The 14,064-nt window shown below is 38.2% G+C and overlaps 1 protein-coding gene across 1 annotated transcript in view; it reads right to left on the reverse strand.

Moving 5' to 3' along the window:
* LOC104887121 (protein FORGETTER 1) overlaps positions 1-13,744 on the reverse strand; it is a 46,273-nt gene extending 32,529 nt beyond the window's left edge. Inside the window, exons 1-11 of the mRNA XM_010671715.4 lie at positions 13,022-13,744; positions 10,810-10,875; positions 10,481-10,654; positions 10,269-10,399; positions 9,390-9,466; positions 6,051-6,235; positions 5,881-5,958; positions 4,251-4,383; positions 2,146-2,206; positions 1,991-2,072; positions 105-233 (exon numbers count right to left, since the gene is read on the reverse strand). Of these exons, the coding sequence (XP_010670017.2) occupies positions 105-233; positions 1,991-2,072; positions 2,146-2,206; positions 4,251-4,383; positions 5,881-5,958; positions 6,051-6,235; positions 9,390-9,466; positions 10,269-10,399; positions 10,481-10,654; positions 10,810-10,875; positions 13,022-13,507 (1,602 nt within the window). The 5' untranslated portion in view covers positions 13,508-13,744. The remainder of the gene's footprint in view (positions 1-104; positions 234-1,990; positions 2,073-2,145; positions 2,207-4,250; positions 4,384-5,880; positions 5,959-6,050; positions 6,236-9,389; positions 9,467-10,268; positions 10,400-10,480; positions 10,655-10,809; positions 10,876-13,021) is intronic.
* Positions 13,745-14,064: the final 320 nt, after the last annotated feature.

The following is a 14,064-nucleotide window of genomic DNA, read 5'->3' on the forward strand; positions in this document are numbered from 1 at the left end:
TAGCCAAGCAAACACCGAATAAGCAGAAAGTAAAAGTGAGAATTACAATCAAAGATCCCTATAAAAAACTATTAAACCACCAAATAATAGATTGTGACCGAGACCTGATGGCTGGCCCAATACAATCGCCACAGCTGGCTAGAAGTAGGTTTCTCTTCATTATGAAATGCACTTGCTGTCAGTAACTCTACACGCAGTTCAGCCCAAAACTCTGCTGCCTTCTTATATGTTTCCTGCAAGAATGTTATCTAATCAGCCAAAAACAATTTATCCAGCATATATGGCCTTATAAGCATGGACAGGATAAAGATCGCTACAGTAGGATACTTGAGGAGAACTCCCAAAGAATACAAACAAGTCACAAGAGTTAGCAAAGTTGGGTTTTTTCCCACAAATCAATATCTTTCTTAATATTCCTTTGGCAGTAATTTACATGATTGATAGAAATAGTAATAAAAGAAGGATAAGAGATTTCCAAATGATAATCAATAAAGGATTATCATTGATTGATGAGTGCTACATATTTCATCAAAAAGTTCCATGTAAATTAAGATACATCTTGGCTCTTGCTATAACTAAAACAAAAAAAAAATGTAAGGGAAGGACTGGTTTGAAACATATACCGGGATGATCAAAATGCAACCCAACACCACCTGTAATATAGTTTCAAATCCAATCAACCCCCCCCCCCCCCTGGTTTGGCGCATTTATGCCTCCAAACAGAAGATAGAAGGGAAAAGGTGAAAAGGTTCTGTGCCTTCTGCAACACCATAATCACCACCTAAACATTACTTTCTCTATTCACAAATAAATGCAATATGCTTTTTCACGGTCTCCAATGCATATCTAGGATTTCAGTTTCACCATGATATCCAAGTCAATTAGCCCATCCACTTCAAGCCACTAATTTCTTCTAACTTGACAGATTGGCTCACCTCCCAGACACCGATATGCAAGAAAACCAAACCATGGCTAAAAGTCTAGAGATTACATAACTTGAGTTTCTTGTGACACTTTCCTCGTACATGAATATTAATCTCAAAAAGGCTCATTCCTCAAGCTAATCATAAAGAAATTCATCAAGAAAATCAAGAAAAGGTGGAGTGAGGCTCATAGACTAATTCTTGACTCCAAATATACCGAAGCCTTAAATTTTTGAACCTGAAATCTTGACGAGTGGAAGCTCAACCCTCAAAAATATGTTGTTTTTTTCTTTCCAAAGGCACCACCGGCCTATACGCAAGTCATTAAAATGTAGCTCTTCATTCATTCTCATTTGTAGCTATTAGCACATGTAGCTTCATCTCAGCATTTTCATGTCAAGATACTGGTTTTTCTTATGATTTTTCTAAGTTTTTATAATTATATTGTCATTTTCTTTCCTTTCCTTTCCGTGCCCATATGTTCAAATTTTTAACTTCATTCCCCTCACTTGCCTATTTACGCTCCCCTACCCTGCTTCCATGCAACATTCTCCTAGCCCATCCAACCACTACATTGAGAAATAAGCCGAAGACAAACACCCTCAAAATGGTCTCTTTTGCCTACAACCAAACCCCTTCCATCACTCTATCTAAAGAACCCCAACTGACCCTATCATAAATCTTCGTAAAATTCAAACTCCAGTAGAGCTTCAACCATTATTCACATGACATAAAGGATGCAAGGATAAAGCACAATTAACTCTCGTGTAACAACTCCCCAGCCTATAATCTATGGTCTCTACTCTTTCTTAGCTCAAAAGCACAGCAGTCAATCAGTCATCTCACCAGAAAGTACTGATTCAATATCTTCTCCTTGCCATAAACAATTGTTAGTTTACTACCCCCCACCCCCCAAGATGAAAAAGAAAAGAAATAAAAAAACAGAGCTGAAGTATAAGTATTATTCAATCATATTAGAAGCAATCTCTTACAATAGAGGGGATCTAAAATACGCATTTTACTATTTTAGAATTATTAAGTTGATGAATAAGAACAATTCTGCATACCGTCATCTTGGGATCCAACGGTGCCTCAACAACTTCAAACTCAGCCCCCTTGTAGCTAAGTGTTCGACAAACAAACATGCCTCTGAAAGGTAGAAAGAGGCAGTGTCAAAATCATTTGCATGATATATACACTACAAAATCGTTAGACACATTACCTTGCTTTCATGTCCATGGCAACAAGTTCCAGAGCTCCAACTCCACCTTTCTCTAGAGCACCTACATGTGCATAACATAGAGAACCATATGATACACTCCAGCTAAGCGGCAATAATAAGTAAAGCATGTTTAACAAACATCCCCCCAAAAAAAAAGCTCTAGCAAAGAAAAGCCAATAAGAAAAACTGTACTCTTGCAATAAGGAATTCTGTTACCTTATTTTCATGGGCATGGGAGGAGAGACAGATTACAAAGAATGATATTAAAGGGGGCACCATGGGGTGTCAACTCTATAAAAAGTGTGGACTCGATTTAAAATACCTCATGCCTCCCAAAGTCCCAACACTTGCCTATGAAGCATGAGGTTTCTGAAACATTTCCTATCCCGGAACTCCATTTAATACCATGCTAATGAAGCCTGGAAGTGGCTAAAACATTAGATTTTCCCATTTCCAAAACATTTCCGCTCTGTTTCGGCATGCTAGAAATCAACCTCTACTCATCTCAATTCTCCAACCACTCTCTTTCTCTCTCCCCAACCTCCATTTCCGCCAAGAAAGGAGCTTCAACACCACCTCAAATAGACAACCTTCTCCATCTCTCAACTCAAAGAATAACCACTCTCCTCGAAAACCACTCTCCTCGAAAACCACTCTCCTCAAAAACCACCTCCCTCACATCCATCACTTCAAAGGAAAATGGTCGTTAATCAAAGCTAAACTCATCTCTCTCCAATCTCACCTCGCCAACCCACTTCTTCTCACTCGCTCTCTCTCCCTTTATTCTCCTCTCCTCACTTTCCACGGCACTTTATGACAGAATCTCCCTCGCCGGAAAATGCTCCAACACTTATGTGCTTCCCGATGTTAAACTTCGCACTAAGAGCAACACCGATTTTCTCTCCTCGAAGTTCACCTGCCTTAGCAAAGTATATTTTTTCCTTTCCAATCATCTTATACACATTAAGTTCAAATATTATGCACATTCGATCAAAAAGTTATGCATATTAAAATAAAAAAAACATGCACATTGACTTCAGAAATTTGCACATATAGTTGGAAAATTATGCACCATTAGTTCCAAAAATATGCACATACAGCTATCAGTTTTATATCTCAATCGCAGCTGTTAAATTAAAAATAGATGGTCAAGATTACTTCTCACCCTTTTCATTTTAAGCATCCTTCTCATCTGACCCTAAATCTATATACGGTTGGGTTCCGTTGAGAGCAGTTTTTATATGAGGACATGATACCAATTTGCATTAATCCTTTTTAACCAATTAGTATTCCATTTTGGTTAAAAAGTAACCATTTTTTACATTTTCAAGAATAAAAGTATTTTTTGTATGAGAATTTAAGAACGGTTTATATTAATTCTTTTTAACCAATAAGTATTCCATTATGGTTAAATGTAACCATTTTATCCCTTACAAGACCAATTTTCCAAAAGGAATACATTTTCAAGAGAAAGGATTACCATATAATTACTATTCCACTGTTCCACGATCTCACATAAGAATTGTTCTCACTTGAAATTTAACTCACATATATATATATATATATATATATATATATATATATATATATAATATATAATATATTATATATATATAGGGGTAAGATCACATGATAATTCTCCTTACATGAGAAATGAGAATGAATCTCAATCACACGATTGGATTAGAGTTACAACACTTGTTCATATACCCACCTAAAAAAATTTGAGCCCAAAAATAAAAATTCAAATTTTGATTTTTTTTCTAATATTCTTTGATCTGGAGTTACATCACTTTTTCATTAGAGTTACATCACTTATTCATAAGAATTATAACGCGTAAAATTCATTCTCATTCTCATGTAAGTATGCATTCTCATATGAACTCACTTCTATATATATGTATATGTATATGTATATGTATTTATGTATATATAAAGAAAAGTTGTGAGTCATATGTATATATAGAATTGTAAGATAACCCTTCCAATTAGAGTTCAGAAGGTGTCATATATGTTCGCAGGCAAACTAATAACGCAAAAAGAATGTACCGTCAACCCATAATAATTAAGAGAAATGAAAAACAGTTTAAAGTGAGAATACCAACCCAGAAAATCCTTGAAATTCAAAAAAGATGTACCATCACCCCAAAGACCAAGACGAACCATGTAACCCATATTGCGTGGCTCAGATGCACCAGTAGCTGAGCAATAGACTACTCGTGCTTCAGGAAGTTTGTCCTGTTATATTCAAATTGCAAATTATAACAGCCATAGTTAAGAGATCCGCCTACATTATGAAAGAATCAACAGAATGGCTGCTCATTACAAAACTAAATCCACTAAACATATTCGCAAAGCTTATGCACTTCATTTAGAAAAGAGTATCATTAAATCACGAAAAAGAAATGTACAATTGAGGAATCTCTTAGGCAAAATTAGTGCACTGATCAAACAGCCTCTCAAAGAGGTTCTACTATGAGAAGATAGCCAGCTCACAGAGCTGAAATAAGCTGACTTCTAGTCTCGCAAAGCACATAGCATGAACATCTTTTTAGAAAAGGAAAAATGAAATTACAAAAACGCATATATAATTGAAGTAAAAGTAATCAATACCCATTATTTTACAAATTAAGAAATAAAACCACGAAGCTCAACTTGAATGATCCATACAGATGAGAATACAACATCAGGGAGACAAAATATAAGGGGGAAAAAAGACTATGAAACCCTCGCCCTAATCCTACTGTAAACTAAAATGCCCAATGCCATATTCAGCCAAACTATCCATCCTGAATCCCCTAAACTGTGGAAACCAAACCATGCTGCAAATAAGAGAAACTCACAAATTCAAATAAGAAAACAAAGATGTGTTGTGGTGGTGAGACTTGGAGAAGGAGAAAGAACATGTGAAAGGTACGGCTTTTATTGAGGCAAGAAAGACAGGGGAAGAGAGAAATTTGAAGTTAGGGGGGAGGGGAATCCAAAATGTGATATTTCTCTTTGTTATCATAGTATGTTTTACAAGTAGCAGTAGGTGAGTACGTTTCCCCACAATTTTCTTAAATCAGTTTATCCTAAGGGCCCACCAATGTCTGAAAAGCACGCCTCAGCATTGCTACTCAAGCGCTCTAGCAAGATTTGCTATTCATTTTTGGAGATGAGCACTAAGACGCAGTGGCAGCATTAATTTCCCTAGAGTCCTATCACTGCAAGCTGTTTTTACACAATAGATAATTAAGTTCAAATAATGCACCTCATGCTCACGACTAAATGTATATTTGGGCTTTTCCAAATGACAATGTTAAAACACGCAAGCAAACTAGTGCTCACAACGAAGCACTTTGCTCCACAATTGAAGCTTTTCCCTCATAATTCAATAAATATACTAATGTGCGGCAACATATTCGAACCAGGCCAATACTAGAATTGAAAGAACAAACATAATAAACCAAAACAATTAGGGTCATACTTAGGTGAAATCAGATCCCAGCATCAACCTCTGACCAAATCAACAAAGATATTAGCAAAGATAGGAGAGACAAAGAGCTATTACTCAACTAATTGTAATCACACATGACACAACATCTAGGCCTCTATATCTCTTTCAACACATTAAGAGGAAAAGATACAAATAATATTTGTCTATGATACTCTTTGCTAGAAATCCCCAATAAGGCGAAGTGAAAAGAAATCAACTACTGGAGTAGAGATCTAATTTCAACTTATGGAATGCACCTGAAGTTCTAAAACTGCTTCACCCGTACGTGTAGGCTGCCCCCCAGCTTCAGGAACCAGATTTTTAGCCTTGTGACACTGTTATGAAAAAGATAGCATTATAAGCTAAAAGGCAGTCATATCAATTTCCTACATCATTTCAATTTTTGGCAAGGGTGACAAACTGATACCTCGTCAAATATGACAAGACCGTCAAAATCTCTTCCACCACACCACTGAACAAGTTGGCTCAAGCGAGACTTCCCCTTTTCGGAAGACGCAATAAGACTGCTATATGTCGAAAACAGAACACCCTCTCTAATTCCCACAGACTTTGAATCAAGCTTTCCATAAGGCAACTTATTCAGAGCATGGACTGCAAAAATATGCACAGGTTATTGCTTAGCTTGTTCAGATATAAAACATACAACAATTAATACACAACTGTAATGAGATATCCCATTATAGAGGCAGGAAATAGGGGTGCATTCACATTTTCATTTTCTGATGACATGAGATATCCCAATAATTCTTCGTTTGACATAGAGGTGATCATGGGGTGGGCCGGGGAGTGTTCGGGCCGGGCCTTAAAAATTTACCCATCGACCAAGCAGGGCCAAAATTTATGCCCAAAGCCCGCTATTTCGAGCCAAAATGAGCGGGCTATTTCAGGCTGGGTCAAAAAAATAGACTAAAAGTCATTTTTGGCTTGTCCAAAACCCACCCAGAGCAAAAAAAAATCGGGCCAGGCCCGACTGCGGGCCAAAAATATATACCCAAAAGCGGGTCGGGCCGGGACAAAATGATCAGCTCTAGTTTGAAATTAATAAGATTGAGATGTTCTTCGACTGGCCTTTCATTGAACCAAGGAGGCATCATAGGGATGCCATAATGAAAGCAAAATATGCCAAATAATCAATTTTTTCTTAATGATATTGATAGAAAGATATTTCTAGATTGTCCTTAGCTTGATCTAGGAGGCATCATAGGTATGTAAACAGACGAAAAACAGGAACATGAGGCTTGCAACAAGTCAACAAAGCTTTAAAATCTACTGAAAATTATATTAAAAAATACAGTGAAACAACTGAACCACCACATGCAATGTCCACACTATTCACACAAACAATTTGGCACTAAAAAACAATTTACCCATGATACATTTGCAGAAAACAGAACTGACATGACACAGATAAATCAACATGACCCTAGAAAACTCACAATATCCACAAATGTCATCATTCGACTTTGATAAAAAAAAAATTAAAAAAATACTCATCATTTGCATGACGGTAAGTAAGTAAGTTGCACAGAGACGGATACGGGGTTCAATTTGGCCATTGGGACGAAAAACGGCAAGATTTCGAAATATTTTAGGAATGGGTACGCATACCCATATAGGAAACTTGTCATATAGGGTACGTATACGAGTACGCATACGTGACCTAGAAGAAGTACCCATGCTACATAACGGCTACTTCATCATCCCACGAAATAAAACAGTCGATTTCCTTATTAGTTTAGGAATTTGACCACTTTTGCAAGACTTAAGATGATTCACCAATAAGTAAACACCAAATACTAACCTCTGTTTCTAAATAAGTGCAACATTTTTCATTTTAGGACATATAATAATAAGCGCAACATAGCTCAAAATAAAAAGTTTTTCCCTTTTATTTACAGAAATGTCATTACTTATTAATTTATCATCTACCAGCCTAAACAACATTAACCCACCCCTCTCTCTCTTCTCCTCAACCCAACCCACCCCTCTCTCTCCTCACCTCAACCCACCCCTATCTCCTCAAACCAACCAACCCAGCCCACTCCTCTTCTCAACTCAACCCACCAACCGACATCACCACCACCACTACCAACTCAACACCACCACCAGTCTGACACCGCCAAGACACCATACAAGCCCAACAATGCCACGCCCTTCTCTGTCCTCCTTTCCTTTGTTTCTCTTCTCCTTTTTCTCCATCTCCTCCTCCTCGCCTTCTCTCACCTCCTTCATCACTCCCTTCTCCATCTCCAACAATTGTAGATCTGGAATGAGAGAGGTGTGTGCGTTCGATTTCAAAAATTTGGCGGTGTGGGAGAGAGTATCGCAAATCTGAATCACAACATTCGATTGCAAACTTTCGAATATCCAGCGGTGTAGGAGGGTTTCGATTGCAAACTTTCGAAAATGTCGGTGGTTGTGGGGTATTGCTACGATGTTGGTGGTGGCGGTGGTGATGGTGATGGTAGATGCGTTGCTGCGGTGGAAAATGTGGTTGGTAGTGGTTGTTGGTAAGTGTTGTTTGTGGTTGGGTTCAAAAGGGGAGGGGAAAGGGGGTGGTTTTTGATGGCTAGGGGTAGGAGAGGGGGTTTTCGGTGGGCAGGGGTGCGGGAAAAGTGGTAGTGGTGGCCAATGGTGGCGGTGTTTTGGTGGATGGCAGGTGGAAGGTATCGAGGATAAAGTTGTTTGGTAATTAGTGTAGATTTTTTATTTACTCAATGTTATCAGGATCGGGATCCTACTTTGGATCGTAGGGGTTGGTAGAATCGAATCGATAGGATCGGATCGTAGGATCGTAAGATCCTACAATTTGATGAAACAGAGATAATTATACTAAAATATGGTGAGAACCTCATGTTAAAAATGTACACATATTAATAATGAATTTTTTAATTAGCAAATGATGATAGTTTTTCAATTTCTATAAGATTGAAGTAACATGTTATGATTTTTATACGGTAGGATCGGATCGTAGGATCGTAGAATCGTGTTAAGATCCTACCAAGGGGTTTTTTTGTGGTTGGACAGGATCGAAAGATCCTACAAAATTAAGATCTTACATAGGATCGGGATCGGTGAGGTCATTCAGGATCGTAAAATCGTAGAATCGTAAGATCCGGATCGGGATTTTAACAACAATGTATTTACTTAAGTTACCTAATCCTTCTTTTAAGTGTGGCCCCAACTTTCTTCTCTATGTGCCTTGGTCTGTGTGTCACTTCTCTATGTTGCACTTATTTGAAAACCAAAGAAGTAAAAGATTATCTTAACATGTATTCCTAAAAGAGTTACTAAATGAAATGACGAAAAGATGGCTTTCACGGTTCAGCTTCAGAGACCGTCGAAAGGTTGTGCGGGCTTGTTTTTGTGATAGGATACAAGTTCTTATTGCTAGTATCAAAGTTCTAATAATTCAAATATCATTTGATTTAATTTAACACTCAGATAAAGATGCAAATACATGTAAAACTAGGTAAACAAATCCAAATATCACACTGATGTGGAAGAGCAACAACAGACTAAAATAAACTCTCAACGCTTATGTTAATTAAAAAGATCCCTGGTCATAATTGATCATTTTCACAACGGACAAACATTACGTTGGATCCTCTTTATCATCAGATATAAATGCGCTCTGTTTTGTACTTTTGCATGTTTATATCTATGCACAATAATTTAATTTAGCCACGCCTTTTACTATTCAGAAATAAAAAGGCTCCAACAGCATCAAATTTAACTTTTTTACCTTCAACACTTGTTGCACCTACATCATCCAAGTCTCTTCGTGCATCAAACTTTAAGTCTGAACCAACAGATATCCACCTACATTTGGTCAATCCAGAGGAAACGAATACAGGAGATAAGCAGAATATGATAGTTTGTCCCAGAAAGCATATTTGAAACTGAGAAGCAAACACTCAAGACCAGAAAAGCTTACAAGAAGAAAGCTATGAGTCACTGTAACTGGTCCCCATCCCCCCCCAGACCACCCACTCCCCCCCTAAATTTAATTATAAAAAAAGACATCACGTTCTTCTAAAAGTGAGAATGTTAAAGGAAACACATGAAGCTTTAGTTCCTTTTTCTTTCTCTCCTTTCTTTTAAAAAGACTGCCATGTTCTATTTTGCTTAAACTAAGGCCATTGTTTTAGGATTTTTAATACTTTCTATATTTTGCATTGGGTTTCCCAATGTGGACATGTGGGACTCTCTCCTTATGTAGAATTTGTCCTCTGCTTTTCATGCAGGTTCTGTTCTTGCTGATGGAAATACTTTTCTTAGTAATATGATTACACTGTAGGGATATGATCCAGCACCAATAAGGTCAACCACATCATGTTGATATCTTTCTTGAATAGGGAAAGATGGCGAAGATTGAACAGTGCCAGAGTAAGATTTTAAGAGCAGTGCTTGTGTATGACTTTTGCCACTGTCATAAAAGCAAAACTCGAGATATTTTACATCTACATGACCAAGAATTCCATTTATCGTAGATATTGTACGGCTTCACAATTAATGCAAAGCTCAACATCTCCCAAACCCCCATCCCCCAAAAAAAATTATGTCTCTCCTACGGCCTGAAAAAAGCAATAATCACCACATTATAAATCAACCTTAAACTTACAATGCTTTTCTTCTTCTATGTTGCCAGTTCTCCCATATTAAACCTGCAATAGTACGACCTTTGCCCACACCAGCACCATCACCAACAAAGAATCCTGCCCTTTCACCATTTGGAAGATGCTGCATGTGTCTCTGTTGATGAAGTAGAAGTATCTAATCAGCAAAGGAGCAACACATAACCATGATACATATAGAATACGTGACAAGAACAACCTGAGAAGCATAGACCAATGTTTCAAGCTGCAAGCAAGACAGCATCTTCGACTGCACAATTTCCTCTTTAATTGCCAAATCATAAGTAGGTTCAGGTGGTTGAACCGCAGATAAGGATGATGTCTCCACAATTGGATCAGGGTGAGGAGGGCCTATCGACAATTTAGGAGGTCGCTGCACATTGAACACACTGAAGTTTAAACCATTATTTTCAAAGGTTCTAATTACAAGACTGCCTGAGAGAGCCTAGAGAAGAAGCTGCATGCTGTATATTGTAACGATCAAGTCTAACTCACGATATGAAGTCAGTTATTCAACAAGGAACTCACATAGTCTGTAAACGTCTCCCCCGCCATTCCACCTTCACCTTCCTCTTGTTCGACATCAATAGCTACCTGAAACAATAAATAAACAAAAAATTTATACCTAATCAACCAAAAAAAAATTGATCAAGAATGAATAAAAGGATATAAACTTAAAGTCACAACATAATTCCCCACAGCCACCAACAAGCCTCCCCTAAGCCCAAAAAGGGAATACAAAATCCTAAAAAAAGATGGCGATGCCGGGAGCATCTATGCCCACTAAGGCTTATTTAGGAGTCTCATCTCAGCTTTGACTTGGTGAATTATAGAATTGAAAAGGGTAAATTGGATTTATTTCCTCTATCAATAGTGTGGCTTGACTGCTTGAGTAGATTTAGAATGAGTAATGAATCTTCCAATGGCTTGGAGGTTTGAATATGTAGATGGAGTTATAGCATGGTAGATGCAAAAGTTTAAAGCTAAAATCAATCGCTTGCATCTCCATTCATGGGCCAACTTCGAGGAGCAACATCATAGTCTAAGAATAATTTGAAGGTGAAAGCACTGGGGGATGAAAGTAGAATCTAAAAGCCTTCTAACAATCGGTCATATGTGCAAGACTAATAAGAAATGAGGGAGACATAGTTATTTTTAAAATGAGATGGTCAAAGAAGACCCACGAAACAGCAAGAGGAGCCATGTGAAATAGCAAAAGTAGTCATGCAACTCTTGCACAGCTGCCATGCCATTTAGAACGATTGTGCCACAATTTTTCAAGCTTCGGCCCCCAACACATACAGTCATAACAAAGATGTTGTCTAATGCAACACGACTTGCTCTTCTTAATCATAAAGATCTATCTGGCACTAATCTCAGTCATTTTGGTATTGTAGGGCCTAGATTAGAAGCTACTTAGGGATCATTCACGCTTTGCAGCCTCCTTAAAAGAGCATGCTTCGCTTGTAAAAATCAGATTGAGCTTGAGGGTGAGCTGTCTCCTCAGCCAGGAAAAACATGAGATATATTTACACAGAAGAGAAAGTCTACCAAAACATCTCCAGTTGCAGTAGCAAAATATTCAAAATTGAGCAATTAAAAATCTAAATAAGAACACAAAGATGATCAGGATGTGTAGCCAAAGAAGACAAAAACAAAATTCAAAAAAAAAAGTCTAAGAAAATAAACCAAGGAGAAATTTATGTGAGAAAATATAAAAGGAAATTTAGCAGAGATGCTGAACATGACAGATATTTGTCCAACTGCAGCAGGAAATCTCTCCTAATATAGAGGCAAAGCTTACACTAAAGATCTTCCAAGAGATACCAATTGAGAACACTGATCAATTGTGATGCCAGATTTATAATGCAGACATCCTTCTACAGCGAGGGAACAGAGTGGCTTTTGGCAATATAATCGTTGAAACTTTAGAGTATTTCACGTGGAGTCATAAGTCTCCATGCATGTAAGGTATTTGAAATTGAAAACTACAAAAATCAATGTATGCAACTTTAATCTGACTACTTACTATTTTAGCCACACCGTAGATCTGACCTTAATATCCAAAACTCTTAACGAACTTTGCTTTTGTGAGACAGACATCTGGATATTGAGTCAACTCTTTGCCTTACCCATAGAGATCTCCCAAACATGGAAGAAAAACCTCCAAAAATACGTTCTATCCTTCTAATATAAGAAAAAACCATGATGACCAAAACACTAAGTAATTTGCTTTAATGAGAAAAAAGTAGTCCAAATGTTGAGGAGAACTCATACATCCATCTCCGGTGATGGGTAAAACTTTGCTCATCACCCCCTCAGGGAGTATAACAAATTATATCGACGCTATATTGTAAGTTCAAAACTAAATGAAAAATACATCCATCCAACCATTAATATTTGATTCATGTGTGAGAGAAGATATGTCAAATTTCCCCACCTTGAGTCTCGAAGATGGGGTAATATAACCTTAATGTTGAGTCCGCTTCTTAATTCCAAACATGGGAAACAAGATAAACTCCAGAGCTATGCTCTGTGTCTATCCTACTGATGAAAACAATTAAATTGGATTCAACTTAGCATATCAGCTAAACATTAATTACCACCAACATTGCAGCAAGCATAATTGTATACGAAAACTTGGACGTGATCCAATTCAAACATAAATAAGCAATAGAATAAAATAGAACACACACTCAAACGACGGAAAATAGAACTAAAAAGTGATAATAGATGGAACCTCATTGACTTCTTCGACAGGAGGAGGCGGAAGAGGGAGAAACTGCTTAATTTTCGATACATCGACGGCGAGGTCGATATCGCACTGAGGACATTTGAAGCGAGACAGGCCATGAGGGACATTAAGTATAGCCTTACAGTTAGCACAAGGGAGCTGCATCTTAGACGGATCAATACCTTGAGCCTGAACAGGTGGCGGAGTAGGCCCCACCGAATTAGGGTTAGGGTTAGGGTTAGGGTTTGGCGGTGGTAGAGGTGGGAGAATCGGAGGTGGTCTAGGCCTAAAATTCTTCAACAGCTCAGGAGGGAGCATCTGCGGAAGCCGGCAAGTCGGGCAAACAAACTCCGCAACGCCAGCCGCAACGGTTAAAATGAGGCGACACCCGGCACAGCGCACCTGGCAAGGGGCGACACCGCCGAGAATTACGCCATTTGACGACGAAGGAAGAGTAGAGTCTGGAGGTGGATTAATTGGGAGTTGCGACATTGGGAATTTTGGGGGGATGGGTTCTTTTGAGGGGTAGATTAATGGAGGATTTGGGTGAGAGTGGAGGGATTTTTGGTAACGGGAAGTAGAGAGCGAGGGAGGAGGTTTTTTCGAGTTTTTGGGGGGTTGTTTTAGAGCGCCAAAGGCGTTTTTGGGAGAATGGTTGGGTTGGCGCCTACTGTCTACTCACTTCATATTTGAGAGACTTTTTTTTAGGAGATTGGGTGAGTCAGTATGTGGAGATTGGGAAGTAGTGGAAGCTTTCATAAATCATCCTTTGGTCTGATCTTGAGATGAGATCCGTGGTGATTTTTGTTTTTTACACCAGTTGAAAGAAAAGAAAACTAAGACATAATAGTAAAAAAAAAAAGTTATTGCGGATAGTTAGCAATTTTGTCCGTATTTACTACCTCCTGGCGGGGCATCTTCGTGAGGCAACATGAAGTGAAATCACCAGTAATTTCCCTGATCTTGGAAAAAGTCCAAATGAGTTGTACCTGTGGAGGAAGACTACTTTGCATAACATGAACCAATATAGTTGAGTCAGTGAAGAGGTC

This window comes from Beta vulgaris, chromosome 2, assembly GCF_026745355.1.
Source record: "Beta vulgaris subsp. vulgaris cultivar EL10 chromosome 2, EL10.2, whole genome shotgun sequence".
Taxonomy (NCBI): Eukaryota; Viridiplantae; Streptophyta; class Magnoliopsida; order Caryophyllales; family Amaranthaceae; genus Beta; species Beta vulgaris.